General features: G+C 35.1%; 1 protein-coding gene across 5 annotated transcripts in view; it reads left to right on the forward strand.

Annotated features, from left to right (window-relative positions):
* Positions 1–17036, forward strand: part of LOC149064673 (teneurin-m-like) — a 391606-nt gene that overhangs the window by 363349 nt on the left and 11221 nt on the right. For 4 of the 5 annotated variants that reach the window (XM_089255506.1, XM_089255505.1, XM_089255508.1 and 1 more), the window contains 19 exons: positions 96–207; positions 682–786; positions 1225–1419; positions 1544–1753; positions 1905–2090; positions 2233–2382; positions 2570–2777; positions 3747–3773; positions 3891–4010; positions 4149–4425; positions 4567–4834; positions 5011–5151; positions 6506–6755; positions 9952–10187; positions 10341–10498; positions 11302–11565; positions 12919–13359; positions 14890–15226; positions 15395–15660. In XM_089255506.1, the coding sequence (XP_089111632.1) occupies positions 96–207; positions 682–786; positions 1225–1419; positions 1544–1753; positions 1905–2090; positions 2233–2382; positions 2570–2777; positions 3747–3773; positions 3891–4010; positions 4149–4425; positions 4567–4834; positions 5011–5151; positions 6506–6755; positions 9952–10187; positions 10341–10498; positions 11302–11565; positions 12919–13359; positions 14890–15226; positions 15395–15660 (3951 nt within the window). The remainder of the gene's footprint in view (positions 1–95; positions 208–681; positions 787–1224; positions 1420–1543; positions 1754–1904; positions 2091–2232; positions 2383–2569; positions 2778–3746; positions 3774–3890; positions 4011–4148; positions 4426–4566; positions 4835–5010; positions 5152–6505; positions 6756–9951; positions 10188–10340; positions 10499–11301; positions 11566–12918; positions 13360–14889; positions 15227–15394; positions 15661–17036) is intronic. The other variant, XM_089255507.1, reaches the window with a different exon arrangement.

Raw genomic sequence — 17036 nt, forward strand, 5'->3', positions numbered from 1 at the left:
CATGCATTGAAAATGCTGTGATTTATAAAATATAATGTTACATTTGATACATGAATTTTTCAAATATTAACTTGAAAATTTAATTGTACTTATAGGATACATTTACAGTCGAATTTACTCAGTTCCTTGATCCTGGTCTCTGGTACATATCTATATATAATGATGGAGATAAAGTCCAGGATGTTGTTTTCACCTCTCATTTCACTGGTCAGTACGATACAAATTTTCATTGCACATCTTTCGTGTACAAAATTTCTGCTATCGAAATTAATATCATCCAGAACATTTACATGCATTTCTTTTATTTGTATGGGCAGGAAATTTTCAATTAAAGTTTCAAGAGATTTATGGAATTTAATTTGTTTAATGTCATTTATTTTGTATTTAATAATTAAACTAATTAAAAAATAAGATAATTAATTGTTTTTATTTTGGGAAAATCAAAAAGAATTGTTGCCATCTTAATTTTATTATTATCTATCTTAATGAATGGGAATTTTGGTTTTTTTTTCTGGAAATGTGAAAAAATCGAAATCTAGGAGTCTAAAACTTGTGCATCAAAGCAAAAAAAAAAAAAAAACACAATTTTTTAATGTAAATATTAGATTCTCAATAAAAATAGATGCAATATTCAATATTTATTTCATAATTCCTCCCCCCCCCCCTAATTTTCTCAAACAGATGATTCTAGTGTACCTTGCCCTTATGACTGCCATGGCCATGGAACTTGTGTCATGGGACGATGTGTATGTAATCCGGATTATGCTGGGGATTCGTGTGCATATAGTAAGTCATATTTGTAAGATTCATTTAAATTATGAGAAATTTTATCTTGTCCTATGTTTACATATTGGTTTCTGATTGGCATACCTTTGAATGCAGAAAAATCAATTAAATTTAAAATTTTAATAAGTTCTGTGACACTTGTATACAAATAGATACTCATAGTACTGCTGATCAAAAATATTTATTTTGTGCTTTGATCCATATGAAAACTATATTTAGATCAGAACAAAAGCAGTTATCATGATTTCCAAATGAAATTCAATATCATTTCTTCAAAAAAGAATGATTTTTTGTAATTCAATGTGTGTATATGGTTACTTCACTAGAATCTGTAAATTTTAATGTAGATATAATGTTGTGTTAACAAGTAAGGGATATTTTCTTTCAAGTTATAAGTTTGAAAAAAGTTGAATAATATTTATTACATTTAATTTATAGGGGTTTGTCCAGTTCTCTGTAGTGGTCGTGGTCATTATGCAAATGGTGCTTGTATATGCAGTCCTGGTTGGAAAGGTAAAGAGTGCCATCTACGAGATGATGAATGTGAAACAGCTGATTGTAGTGGTCATGGTGATTGTGTTGACGGCTTCTGCAGATGTTTTCCTGGTTACAAAGGATCCCACTGTGAGGAAGGCAAGTATCAAATCTGGTCTTGAATATTTGTGTCCCTTTGTCTTGTCATAATTATACATGATGATTGATTAAGTCTAAATAGTATTATCAATGGGTATAACAAATTACAATTTGCATTTTACAGTTGACTGCCTAGATCCAGAATGCAATGATCATGGTGTATGTGTCAGAGGGATGTGTATATGTAGCAAAGGCTGGAAAGGTGCAGACTGCAGTGAGCCAGACAGTGATGCTCTTCGCTGCTTGCCCGATTGCAACGGACATGGACAATTCGATCTCAAATTGCAGAAATGTGTTTGCGATGAAAAGTGGACTGGAGTTGATTGTTCACAGGGTAAGGCACTTACGTTTTTTCCAGTTCAAAAAGATCCCAGTTTAATCCTTTCAAATGTTGAGAGATCATTAATCACTTTATAAGAGTGTATTTAAAACAATCTTTCGAATTTTTACAAAAATTGATGGAACACTCGTATCTATTTATTCAGAGAAGTGTGACCTTGATTGTGGTGACCATGGCCACTGTGAAGGTGGTCAATGTATGTGCTCAGAAGGTTGGAGTGGGACAAAATGCAACGAAAAATTGTGCGATGCAAGATGCACAGAACATGGTCAATGTCGTAATGGTACATGCTATTGCATTCAAGGCTGGAATGGAAAACATTGCACATTAGGTAAGATGGAGGTGTGATATAAAATACTTGACAATTCTGGATTTCTTAGACTGAAAGTTTAATCAATGGTCTGGATTTTTTTTGGAATTTTGAAAATATTTGTCATTTTGGTATTTAAAAAATTCTGACTTGTTCTTTTCAGAGGGATGCTCAAAGAACTGTAATAATCATGGCGAGTGCATAGTTGGGGATGATGATGATTGGTCATGTCATTGCCACCAGGACTGGGATGGACCAAGTTGTGAAATTCCATTGGAGAGGAAATGCAGTGATGGAATTGATAATGACAGAGGTTAGTTATACATTGTTCTTCATATGCAGAAACTTGGAGACACTGTATGCATCATATGCATTCATATCATCAAATATACCTTATGTACTTTCAAATTTAAATAAAATTACTTTTATTCTTGAGATTTTCTCCTATCACTTTCTAGTTTTTTTCCCCCTGGTAATGACATTAAATTTTATATTTCCAGACGGTCTCGTTGACTGTGCTGACAGTGAATGTTGTTCAGACAGGGCATGTGAAAATAACCCATTATGTTTCTCTGCTGTGGATCCTTTGGATATCTTGTTGAGAAAACAACCACCTGCAGTTACAGCTTCATTCTTTCAGCGCATGCAGTTTTTAATTGAAGACGGTTCTGTTCAGAGTTATGCACAGAAAAACAGTTTCAATGACAGGTACTTTTTATTCTTTAACACATATTTTATTCACTGCAGGCTGCTCTGATCCTATGTTTATCCAGATATCCTATTGGAATCAGCATTGGTTTTTTTTCTTTTTTGCTTCTTATTCTCTTCATTTCCGAATAGAAGAGATAACGCTCCTCTCCCTTCCCACATCAGTTAATGGCAATAGATGTTGATGAGCAAAGGTGTGTGTATTCTCAAAATGGATGTTGCAGTTTTCTTCTTCCAAAACTATTTTTCCCACTGTCTTTTCATATTATCCTGGAGCAAGTTAGGCAATAGTTACAATAGTATCTGTGCCCTGCTGCAAGGAAATTTGGGTTCTTGTATTCTGGGAAGTCAGACAACAATTGGTTAAGGTTTGTTAAACATGTGTGGGAGAAAAACACACACGCAGATGTTCCTGTCCATGAAGAAATTTATGTGTAAAAAACTTTTTACCCGGTAAAAAAAAAATAATTTTGGAAACCGGAAAAGGAGGACAAAAGGGCAAATTTCTAAAGTAGGAGGACGCTTCAAATGACATCAAAAAGGAAGATGTCTGGTAACCCTTGTTTTACTGAATAGCTAATTTTTCTTTTTTTGGTCAAATTTAAGGTCATTAGTAAATAAATTTTGTATAGTATGTTAAGTAAGTTGAGCATAAAGTTTTTTTAACCCCTCTTATCTGTCTCATTCAGACATAAATGAAACGTTCAATTTTTGTCATTAGACAATTATTTTTCTGACTAGAAACATTAATGTCCCCCCCCCCCAAATCAAGACTGAATTGTGTTTGTTCACCCTTTTATTGATATAATGCACCAAATTAAATGGAGGGAAAAAAATTCCCTTTTTGATATATTTTTCTGAAATATATGCTTCTATTAAGGATTTTAATTTTGTCAAAGGGTACTTCTTCGAAAAACTTTTTTAATTTTTAAAGTAATGTAACTTTGTTTTGTCCACATGCTGCAATAGTATGCTAGGACAACATCTAAATACAAGGTATGTTTAAAGTATTTTATATAGAAATACAGTATATGCCTTAAAAATGTGTTTGTTGTTTCTGATATATTTTTCTATAGCTATCAATAAATGTCATTGCATTTTACATTGTTATAGTCGTGCATCTGTTGTTCGAGGCCAAGTTCTTAGCTCATCTGGTAGTGGTGTGATGGGGATTCGTGTTGGATTGGCTGGAAGTTCTCTCCCTGGCTTCACAGTCACAAGGGAAGGTGGATGGTAAGGAACCATTATTTTTATGACTGGACATACATCTGGTTAGATCTGCACCAGTGCGTGTATTGATTTTTCTTAGTGTGATGCAGAGTCTAATAACCATATCTATGATGATTACTATTGTCTGACATTATTTTAAAGGTTTGATATCTTGGTTAATGGAGGTGGAGCTGTCAAACTGCATTTTCAGAGAGACCCCTTTCGAATGAAAGATGTTACAGTTGCTGTCCCGTGGAATGAAATTGTTGTTATCGAGAAAGTAATGTTGAGTACTGATAACGAGAAGCCACAGGAATACAAGTCACCCATCTGCTTAGATCATGACTATGATAACATGAAACCTGTGGTTCTGGCAACATGGAAGCATGGGTTCCAAGGGGCTTGTTCGGACAGGAGTGCTATTCTCGCTGAACCTCAGGTGAGAACCAAATAGTTTAAAAACAAATAAAAAAAACGCAAGTGAATTTTTTGTACATTTAGTGAACTCGGAAAGCAAAGAACTGCATAAAACATTCTCCCATCATTTGTATATTCAAATTTGTTTTGATAATTATTCCAGGTCATACAAGAAAGTCTCCCGATTCCTGGAACTGACCTACACCTGGTGTATCATAGCAGTAGGGCAGGTGGCTACCTGTCGACTATCCAACTGCAGCTTACTCCGGAAACAATACCCTCTACTCTTAGGCTAATTCATCTCCGTATCTCTATCGAAGGGATTCTTTTCGAGAAAAAATTTGAAGCAGATCCCTCGATAAAATATACATATGCCTGGAACAGAAGGAATGTTTATCGCCAGAAAGTCTATGGAATTGCATCAGCAACAGGTTAGTCATAAATATTTTCCCGTAATTATATTTCATGCCTTAACAAGCATCCCAGAAAGGGAAAATGGTAAACAATGGGTTAATGTTTCTGTTCCAATTTCTGAATTGTCTCATGAATTAAACAAGCACAATTATTCATTAATAATATAAACTAATATTATTACATTTAATTTCAGTGTCAGTCGGGTACGAATATAGCTCTTGTACTCAAGTAATCTGGGAGATACAAACTACGCAAGTTAGTGGCCATGACATGAGTGTATCAGATATTGGAGGCTGGAATTTAGACATTCATCACAAATATAATTTCCATGAAGGTAACCACTTGAATAAATCTTTTCACACATTGATATTTTCTATGAATATTTTTTTTAGCAATCAAACTTTGGCCAGTTTGGCAAATGGCAAGAATTCAGGCATTTGCCAGCTTAAAACTTGTCTACTTTGCAAAACCCCCAAGCATTGGCCATAAAATACATCAGCAATACGGTATTAATAAAAGAATCAAAATCTGATTTTGCCTTGTACAGTAGAACCTCCCATAACAGACATTCCTCATTAATAGAAACTTCCCATTAATGGACACTTTTTAAAATTACTCTGATAGAGCTCAATGTATTTTACTATCTATTAACGGACACCCCTCATTGATGGACGAAATCTGTTCCCAAGAGTGTCTGTTATTGAAGGTCTACTGCATTTATTAAAATAGACCCAAAAGTATTAAAAATATTGAGAGGGGACTCTCACTCAATAATTTTATCAGTATTATACAGATGATGACAAAAATTTACCCCAACTTAAATCATTAGTCTTGGAATAAATAACTGTGCAAGGAAGTAAAAATTCAACAGAGGGCAGCACACAGGGCTGTAGCTAGCCATGTGCAATAATTTGAATTTAGGCCCCTTCTGGCCCCTCCTCATTCCAAACGGGCCCTGTGTGGGTGCACCTGTTGCACCTGTCTAATTACAGCCCAGGCAGCATAGATGCTGACTGATGTGAATGGGGGAAAAAGAAAAAGTTACTCTTTATATCAGGACACACTCTATCTGTCAATAACCTTCTCCACCTATCGAGCTCTCAACAACATGTGCTATTGACCCAGACACATTTCTCTTTCTTTGTAAATGTGTTTAATAAATTATTATATTCATTACCGTACCGGTCTAACCTCAAACCTTTAATTAACTATCTGAAACAAGTTTTCTCAAACTAGTCCTCGTTTCAAAAAATATTATAAAATGTTATTTATTCTAGACAATATTCTTTTGAACATCTTTCTCATTTACAAAATTTCTATTTTACCAGTCAATTGCTTAAGTCTGTCCGAGTTGGTGAAAATTAACATCACTTTAATTATAATCTGGTTGAAAAAAGTTTTTTAAATAAAATTTTGTAATTTTGGACTGCTTTGGCAAGTGCTTTTTTTTTCAATTTCACGTAGTACATTTACTCGAATTTCAAAAGCATTTGATATGTTGAATATTCATTCAGAGTTTAAAGATGTGTATTTCTGTATTAAATGAGTTGAATTGTATGAAAGATGATATTTCTTTCATTCAGAGTCTGATACACTGAAACTTTGTTCTGAAATCAGTGTTTTGAGTTAAATAAATGTCAAAACAAGCATATACAGTGATGTATCATCTTCTATCCATCCTCTTCTAGGTATACTGCAGAAGGGTGATGGCAGCAACATATACCTGAAAACAAAGCCCAAGCTTCTGGCCACAACAATGGGCAGTGGTCAGCGGAGACCTCTGGATTGTAATAACTGCAATGGCACAGCAAAGTCACAGATGCTGTTAGCTCCAGTAGCATTAGCGAGCAGCCCTGATGGAAGTCTGTATGTTGGTGACTTCAATTTGATCAGAAAAATATCTCCTGAAGGAATCGTTTCAACAGTCGTAGAGCTGAGGTAAATAGTTTTTGGTGTCTTAAAGATCCCTTCTTTCATGAGTGGCAAGTTTAATTGTTTAACTTGTATTTGTTCAGGGTTGTTCCAACGAGTTCTAGGGTAGGCCAAAACATCACCTTGGAACTTTTTTAGCCTAATTTATGCACACGTGTATAAAATTTTGAATAGATTTGGGGCATTTGTTGAAAATGCCAGGGCTGTCTTAACTGCATTTGAGCTGCCCAGGTTATGTAATTGGGTCCATATCTGGCTCACCAATTCATATTTGCTCTCAAATAGCCCTCCCATTCATCTGAATCCTTTGGGTCGTGCTGACATTTTTCATGTCAAATAAACGTTCTCTCTCACCTCTATCTCAAAGTTCCTTAATGCTCTTATTTCTGAATCACATCTCACAATTTTTGTATTGGTTTAATGTGGATATTTAATGTGAGAAATGTGCCAGGCCCCCAATGAATTTTACTAAAAGTACATCTCTTTTGGTTCCAAAACATGGTTTTAATCATGTGTATTTGCGATTAAGTTCACTTATTCAAATTTGGTCATTTTGCCTACATGAATGTGATTACTGAGCAGACTTCTTAACTAGCAAGAACATTTGTTTCCACTCTCAGCACTTTTCCCAGTATCACAAAAATATACTTAAAGTAATGTAGATGCAGTATTTTCAAAAGTTTTAACTTTTATAAATGTTGCATCCACATTCCCAAAGTTCTAGTTAACACCTTAAGGGTCACGGATGAGATATCTCGTCAAAACTGAAATGGAAGAAATTCATTCCAGCTCTCTCCGTTTTTTTTTATCTCTTGCCATCAATGTGACCCTGTGAACAGAAGTTATTTTTTCTTTATTCTTTCTATACTCCTTTTTATTTGTTCCCCTTCCCAGGGCCATCTAAAGAGCATCATGGGCCTCAGGCCAAGTGATTTTTCTGAGTCCTTATATGGTAAATTCTCAAATTCAACTACTACTCATTTTTCTGAGGCTCCTGGGCCATATCCGGGTGGGCCCATGCATTAAGACAGCACTGCTTCTCCCCTATATAAAGTATCTTTCCACTCAGAGAAAGAAACCGTGTATGGGATGGTGAAAAATATAGAAGGTGAAAGCAAAAGAGAAATCTACTCTCTTTCTGAGATTCCCCAAATTTGTACAAATAGCCTTACATGAAATTTGTGCATGCAAGGATTTGTAGTTCTTTTATAACCCAAAAGTTCTTACTTTTGGCACATCCCTCACACTTTGTGGTACAGATACAAAGACCACAACAGACAAAATGTCGAATGAGGTTGCTAAGAAAAGATATTCATAAAAAAATATTCATGCCGAGATTACATATCTAAACTATGTCAAAAATACATCAACCCAATAAGAGCAATAATAAACCAACAATTATGATAAAATATAAATATGCTGCCCATAAAATAATTATGGTTCTCTTATCTAACGGATAGCTTCTCGATTTATCTCAATATCATCAGTTATTTTCAAACCACTGCTGGATGAAGGTCTCCTCTAAATTTTTCCATGTTATTCTGTCTGATGCTTTAGCCATCCACTTGACTCCAGCTATTTGTCTGATCTCACCATTAAATCTTGTGAAGATTCCTTCTCTGATGTTCAACACTACGGGGTACCAACCCAGAATACTTGTGGTCCATCTATTATCCTGTCTTGCAATATGTCCAGCCCATTTCCATTTTAAATGTTTAATTCTTTCTATGATATGATATATACCTTTGTGTGGTTCCTTATCCAAGTGACTCGTTTTCTGTCTCTTCTTGCGATACCTAACATTATCCCAAAATATATCATTTCTTTTTAAATGCGTCAATTGTGTCAGAATTCATGACCGCCCAAAGGTAAGCTGTTCCATTCATTCGCAACCGTATTCGAAAAAACTCCCTGTGATGCCACAATCTACAGGTTGTTTCAAAAAGAATCATCCGATTAAAAAAAATTATAACTATTTAGCTTTTAATACATTTTGATCGAATAATGTATTGGTACAAAGAGGGAAATCTCGAGTTTTACACAGTTGCTGACAGGTAGCGCTAATGCTCTTCCTTCAGCCGGCACTTTAGTGTTTGTTAAAATGGCGACTGCACAACAGAAATAGTTTCGTGTTCTAAGCTTTGTGAAATGTGAATCCGTAACAACTGTTCATCTGGCTTTTCGATAGTCTGTCAACAATACCCTGGTGTTGAACTCCTACTGCACAGAGCATTAGACGATGGTATAAACAATTCTGAGACACAGGTTGTCTGTGTAAAGGGAAATCCCCTGGCCACCCCCCGTGGAGCGCATCTGACAGAGTTTCGCCCATAGTTCACAGAAATCGACTGGCAGTGGATGCAAACATGCTCGCAAAAGTTTGAGATGAATTTGACTACCGTATAGACATGCTGCGCTTTCGAAGGTAGACATATTGAGCACCTTTAATTTAGTTTGCAAAAAACTTTGATTAGCTATGTAATATAAAGTTAATCTTAAGTGTCTATGTTCAATATTTTTTGTAATATACACACTTCAAATCGGGTGATTCTTTTTGAAACATACCCTGTATAATTGTCCCTTACTAATCAATACCTTTGACCCTTTGTGGAAGCAGTTAATTGGCTTTCAGATGCATATTCAAATAATTAAAAAAAATTCATTAACCTTCTTTACGTACAAGCTTTTGGCAACAAATTTGGATGGTTTCTATTTCACAAATTGGGCATAAATCTTGTAAATCTATCTTAACCTAACCACACCTTAGAAAAAAGAAAGAAGGGAAAGAAAAAGAAATAGATGAAAAGAAATAAAAAAATAGAAAAGAGAAAACAGTTTAGTAGATATATATAAGAGTAAGTATACAGTACCTTCACCACACTTGCCCTACGTGTTCCCTTTCACTCTTACATGTTTTTAGTTGAAAGATACATTAGATGTGGGGGAAAAAATCATTAACAGTACAGAAAGCAAGGAAGCAAAAAAAAAAAAACCCCTTCAGTTCCATAGGTTACAATAAAGCTTTATGATGAGAGAGTAAAGAAAACAGAACTAGATTGAATTTATTCTGCTGACGTTTGGACAAAGTATTTCTTCAGTGATTGTAAAAGGGTTAACAAATAACGTGTAACACAAATAATGCTTAGTAGTATTTATAGATAATCTTCATTTGCAATTGATTATATTATTATTATTTTTATAGCAGTGCTCAGGTTGCATACAGGTATCATTTAGCTGTAGCACCAGTTGATGGAAGGCTGTATGTTTCTGACCCTGAAAAGCATCAGATCTTGAGAATGAAACTTCCTGAGGAATCATCTGATATATTGGCTAATTTGGAGCCAGTAGTAGGGAGTGGCGAGAAATGTCTTCCAGGAGATAAATTTTTGTGTGGTGACGGCCGACCTGCCAAATCTGCTAGGTTGGCGTATCCTAAAGGTTAGTTTGTATCTGAATTCTTTGAAATTTGTTTGAATGCATGTGTTTTTTAAATAATTTAATAATTTGGTTAAGAATTTGATAGTTTCATTTGCATTGTTAATTCAACAATTTGATATAATATTGATAATTTATTCTTTCTTTGAATTTCAGGAATCGCCATATCGGCTGAAAATGAGATCTTCATTGCTGATGGAACTAATATACGAATGACTGATAAAAATGGTAATATTCACACAATCATTGGGGATTATTATCACAAAAGTCATTGGAAACCTGTACCTTGTGGGCGGACAGTTAGTCTGTCTCAGGTAAAATAAAAGTTTTTAATATTTTGTTCATTCATAAATGTTGAATGTTTTGTGGCAGATTTGTGGTTTTCCCCCATAAGCAGATACAGGCTTTTCGAATGGAGGGGCAGATCACTGAGCGTGCACACATTGAAGGAGGGGTATTGTTCACCTCCCCCCTCCCACGTATGCTAATACAATTTTTGTAGTAAGGGGTTGTCCCATCCATCCCCACATATCAACCTATGCTGCAGGCTGTATAAATTTTACTACCCTCTTCTCATTCTATCTTTTCGGTTCTTCACCATCCATTCCCCCCCCCCCCCCACAAAGTTGCTGAATCCTCGAAACCTGACATCTTTAGCCATAGTCTGCTTAGCCTCCCTGCAAATATGTCTCTGCTCTTATCCAGAATGTGGATACAAAACCAACTAGTGTCAATATTTTTCATATAAATCATGAAAATGGCACTGATCTGGGCTACTTTGATAACAGGCATTTGTAAGATTTTCTCAAGTAAAGAGGGGCTCATTTTTTCTTTGTGGGGGGAGGTGGTTTAAACATGTCCTTCCTTCCCGCGTATGCCAGTGATGTTAACCAATAGGCCTATTGTCTACAGCCTGGGATCTCAAATGCACCATAATGAAATCCTGTATATGATTTTCAAAAGTATGGGAATTATTAGGTTGACACTTATAGTTCAGTAAGAGATCTCCAGAACCATACCTTGCCCGGAGGCCCATGATGCAGTTGGGAGATCACATTACTGATGTCTACTTGAATGAAATGATTTGTGAAATATCTAATAAATAATTTATTTTTAGGTAAATTTGAGATGGCCAACATCCTTATCAATCAATCCATTAGATGGTTCTCTTCACGTTCTGGATGATCACATGATCCTGAGAGTAACACCTGATCGAAGACTGAAAGTTGTTGCTGGTAGGCCACTTCAGTGTTCTCAGTCATCAGCTAAAGATAAGAATGACATTCCTTCAGATATTCATTTGGAATCGCCTCAGAGCATCGCATTTGCACCAAATGGTGATCTGTATGTTGCAGAAAGTGATTCTCAAATGATTAACAGGGTAAGAAAAATCATTTTAGGCTTGAAGTCCTTACTATATAAAAAAGTTTATAAGAGAGTCATAGATGTTTCTACATGCATTATAACTCATGTGATCATAACATTATTTTTAAACTGGCACATATCTCACCAGTTTTGTTCCCGAATACCAGAATCTTCAGATTATCGATAGTTAGAAACAGAACTGGAGAAATACATTTCCTGACATGCCCTTGGACATGTAAAAGTTCTTAATGGGCATATATTTTTTTAATCATTGCTCGACATGAGCGCGTAAGAAAAACAATTAAAACACTTTTCGTGTTTCGATTATTAGTGGCAATGAAGATCAGTCATTTTACGACTCACTACAACAATTGTATGGGTGGGTGGGTGTGTAATAACACAAATGGTATATGGGTATACGGGGCATGGGTAACACAAATGGGTATATTTCAAAATGTCTCGGAAATTTGTATTACTTTGAGGTCACAAATGCTGATTTATAATGAGACAAAAAATTACATTGAGGTATAGAAAATTTATATTATAGAAATTTGACTGAATTATACACAAGCACATCACCATCCTCTATGCTGGTAAAGAAACAGCTTGAAAATTTCAGATTATTGGACTATAGCAATGGTTCTCAAACTTTTGTCACCTGCGGCTCCCTTGCCCAATTCATGACTTATCTGCTGCTCTCCTGAATAGTTTAGTAGATATTTTTACTGAACTCTAAATAGGCACACACATAAATATCTTCTGCTTGTCACAACACCTTTGACAAAGGTTGGCGATACCCCTAGGAGCTGCGACACACAGTGGCATCAAAGCCGAGAGTGTTGTAGGTACTCAAGCACCCACAGAATAACATTCGGTAACTCTCTGCTGGTTTTCATTATATCAACATTCACAGTAGTAATATGGAAGATTCAGATGATTTATATTAAAATTTTATGCGTTCATTTACAATAATAATCCCAATAATCCCATTTGTAGAATGGGTCCGAGCACCCACAGAATTGCTTTAGAAATCAAAATTGTCTACATGAAATTTGAGACTGGCAACCGCAGATTCGAAACACTTTTGACACCCCTTGTGGTACAAACTTAAAATATACTGGACTAAAGGGAATCCTATATATTATTCTGAATTATGAATTATTAATTAATTATTACTTACTTATTAGAAATTACTTCTTAATATGAATTAAATTCTTCTTAGTGTATTCTGGCTACCATTTCAATTTTCTTTTTTGAGACATGTATAGATTCATACAACCATTTAAAATGTCTTTTAAACCACAGATTCTGTTAGTCAGTAAGAAATTCATTATATTACATGACATTGACTTGAAAAAAAAAATTTCAGGTTCGGATAATTACAAGTGACGGCCGCATCTCACATTTTGCTGGTTCTGAATCTGAATGCAATTGCATGGAAGAAGCCTGCGAGTGTTTTGATGAGAATGACATTCTTGCCTCTACTTCAAAACTTAACAGTATATCATCAATTGTTGTAACACCAGATGGCAGCCTTCACATAAGTGATCAAGGAAACCTCCGTATCCGCTCTGTGAAATCCTCCTTGCCATTGCCAAATGAAGCAAATGAATATGAGATTTATGCGCCAGAAACACAAGAGGTCTATGTCTTCAATCGACATGGACAGCACACATTGACTCGAAATCTTATTACTGGGAAAGCTGTTTACACATTTTCTTATAACGTCAATACAAGCTTTGGTAAACTGAGTACTGTCACTGATGCTGCCGCTAACAAGATATACATTCTGCGAGATTACAGCAACCAGGTAATCTAATCATTATGATCATATTAACCTTTTTTTTTGTGAATTTATGTGTATTCATGAGTATACTTTTTTATTTAATGGGCCCAATGAACTTGAATCCTTCCCTCCCAAACATTCAATGTTCTTGATTTAAATATAAGGCCTAGAGGTTTCCCTTTCCCCCAATTATTCTATATTACTTAATGTTCATACTTATGTGCTCAGTTCATCACACATTTTGCTTTAACAGCACTGTTTAAAAAACCCATAATGTATGAAATTTAATGAAAGTTTAAAGGCACATGTGGGATGGGGAGGGGCTTGTGCCACCACCCCCAGCCCGAAATGACTAAAAATAAATCGGAATTTTTTTTTATTTAGCCCTGTTTTGGGCTCATAAAATGCATTTGTAATGTGTCAGGCAGCAATCTGACCTACCGACCAAATTTAATTTTTCTCATCACTGCCTAGCCTGAGGGGACTACCTGGCGACTTACAGACTGCTCTTGAAGGCTATGAAGGGGGTTATAGACAAGGTTGAGCATTTTTGTGTGGATGTGAACTGCTTGTAAAACAAATTGTGAAGGTTGCCCTTTTTTTTTATGAGACATCAATTTTCCCATATTAACAAGTTCTTTGGAGGGACAATTGACACCTGTTACAGAGATTAGAAATAGGCTGTCTTTCTACAGTTGAGTTATGTTGCTAAGTTGTTTCCGCTGTCTCTCCAGTTTCGTTCTTCCCTGGCGCTATCAGCCATTTTCAAAAATGTTGGAATAGCATTAATTAAAGCTGAAGATGAAAAATTTATTTCATAGTTCCTAAATTTGTTCTCAAGATGGCTTTTCTAAATATGCACATTATTTCTGATGTGTGATTTGATGTATCTTCAGAGGCATATTTATCGTTTTGCTGCCTGTGGGCTATACAAATTTTACCATTCTTCTCTCATTCTTGTTTAACTTTCTTGATCACTCATTCATCAAATTCACTGCCCTGTGCTATAACCAGCTGTCTTCCCCCCCCCCCCTCCCGCCTATGTTTGTATCTCTTAAGTCCTTCTTTTGCTCACTCAGATGCTTGTGTATTCTTTTGATCACTCACATGCTTGCTTACTCTTTTAGTCACTCATATGCTTCCAAACTGTTTCCGTCACTCACATGCTTGCACACACTGTTTCAAGTATTCCCATACTTTCACACTCTTTTGCTCACTCATGTGCTTGCAAACTCTCTAGGTCACTGACTTAGTCTCTCGCTCTCTGGTCAGAGGTGGATTCATGGTTATAAACTTTTGCCACTTTTCTCTCATTATGTACTAACTTTCTTAGCCACTCATTCCTAAAATTTTTCCGTCCCTCTGAACTTGCCTGCTAAGCCCCCTGTAAATATGCCGATGTGTTTATCTTTGTTCATTTTTGACAGTTCTAATTTTAGTTAAATGCTGTTTAGCAATGATTTCAGAATTGTCCTCTTTGATGATACACATTTTCAAAAAATGATTTGATTAGTTGTGAGATGAAATAATATATTTTTTAAACTTGAATTTCAGGTCAACACCATTGAGAACACACAGGGTGGAAAATGCAGATTAGAAATGTCCAGGATGTCCATGCTCCAAAGTTTCATGACTCCGTCTAATTTCAAAACACAGTTTGATTACCATGGAAGTACTGGCCTCCTTCGTAGCAAAACAGATAGCACAGGAAAATCGTATCTCTTTGAATATGATGAATATGGTCGACTGATTGAAGCTATTACTCCTAGTGGTCAGATTATCCATCTATTATATAACTTGAGCATCAAAGGAGCTTCTGTTACTGTGACAAGAGATAACAAAGACCCGGTTACGCTACTAATCAAGGGATCAGATGTTACAACTAAGACAGGTAAATCAATTCAGAGTCATGATTTGCGCAGTCCACTCTTATCATAATTGTTTTCACTGCCACCAATTATGTTTAATTTTTTATAGCAATTTTTTTATTACCAAATTTTCATCATACTGTCTGCAATAGTTGGCGAATTGTACTGACCTGTTTGTCCTTGATTCCTAGGATTGCTCGAGAGTCGTGTAACTCAGTTTCAAGATGGTGGACTGATCATGATACAATCTAATTCAAGCACTATTGAGATTGAGACGAAATCAAGTCCTGTGCTTGGTGATACAAATCCTGTTGTTTCCGAAATATATCCAATGCCAGCAAAGCTGAAGACAACTTTTAGTGATAATGTTGTCAATCATATGGAATGGAAGTACTACCTGAAAAAGTCAGGAAAGGGACAAAATCGGCAGATAACTCATGTGGGGAAAATATTTAAAGTAAGTATAAATATATAGATGTTTTAACATGTGAAATATTTACTGCAGTACAAAATTATGACAGAATGTCTCTAAATAAAATAACATGTATTTACGAACTTGAATGATTTGTCCTGATAATGCTAATGTGATGAAAAATGAATTCAAAATGTTTTTATTTTCTTGCTAGAGTGTGCAACAGGGTGTCCCATAAATTTGTAAATAGTTTAAAATTTCATAAAAAATTAAAGGAATCGGTATATTTAAATGCTGTTTGCAGAAAAGGTAGTTTTACAAAGGGGGAGTTTTTGGTGCAGAAATATTATTTAATTTTAAGTTTTGTCGATAGAGGGCGATGCATGAAAGCAATTCACAAAATTTTGGACTAACTTTTTTTCAATCTTTTCTGTGTTTAAAGCGTTTATAAAGCTTCAGCCAACAACTTGTAGCATAGGTAAAACAACTTTACCAACAGTGTTTTTTCCACCTTATGTAAGAGCCAGTATCAGGAAAATTCAGAAATGAGCTATTAATCATACACCCTGCATTTTATAGGACCCTGATTTTCAAATTCTCATGATTTGCTCTCGTGCAACATCCTCTATCAACAAAAATGTGAACTAATTTTTTTTCAGTACTAAAAGAATTTTCTTTTATGATAACTTTTTTTTGCAAACCACATTCAAATATACAATTCCCCCAGTTTCTTATGAATTTTTAAACTATTCACAAATTTATAGGACACTATATTGACACATGTAAAATTCTGTATGGAAATTTTTTTTTCCCTATAATCCATATCAGCATATAATATTCACACCTTCAAATTCCCCTAATGTAAGGATAAAGGTCTTTCTATAATCTACAGTGATGTATTCACACGAAATATCGAAATGTGACACTATAATTCATGAATGAAATGTGTGAAACAAAAAAACAGTAAACATTTGAATTGCAATACGCACATACAATAACAGGAAAGATCACATCTTAGGGTTAGCATATTGGTAATTATGTATCATTCTCTCTCTCTAGTGAGAAATCTTGAGAAATAGAAGTTGTTTAAATATTTGAAGTAAAATATTAATCCTCCTCCTCTCGCTCCTGTAAGCCGACCTTCATCTTTAACCCTTTAAGTGGCAATGAGGAGATATCTAGCCTTCATAAAAGTATTTTATTTTGGCATTGACAAGCCTAGATAGTTTGTGAAGTTGATTTCTCAATGGAAAATTTTTCATGATACACCTTTCCCTGCACCTACTGAAAATCAGACGAAAGCCTATTTCATTGAATGAAATATGGTATTTTGAATGGGAGGTTAGCAATTTCTAATTGCCACTTAAAGGGATTAAAAATATTTTTTTGTGGATGATTAAAAAAAAAACTTGCAGATAATG

This window comes from Pholcus phalangioides, unplaced genomic scaffold (assembly GCF_987345545.1).
Source record: "Pholcus phalangioides strain wild (caught in Gottingen) unplaced genomic scaffold, Ppha-v1.0 ptg000042l_1, whole genome shotgun sequence".
Lineage (NCBI taxonomy): Eukaryota > Metazoa > Arthropoda > Arachnida > Araneae > Pholcidae > Pholcus > Pholcus phalangioides.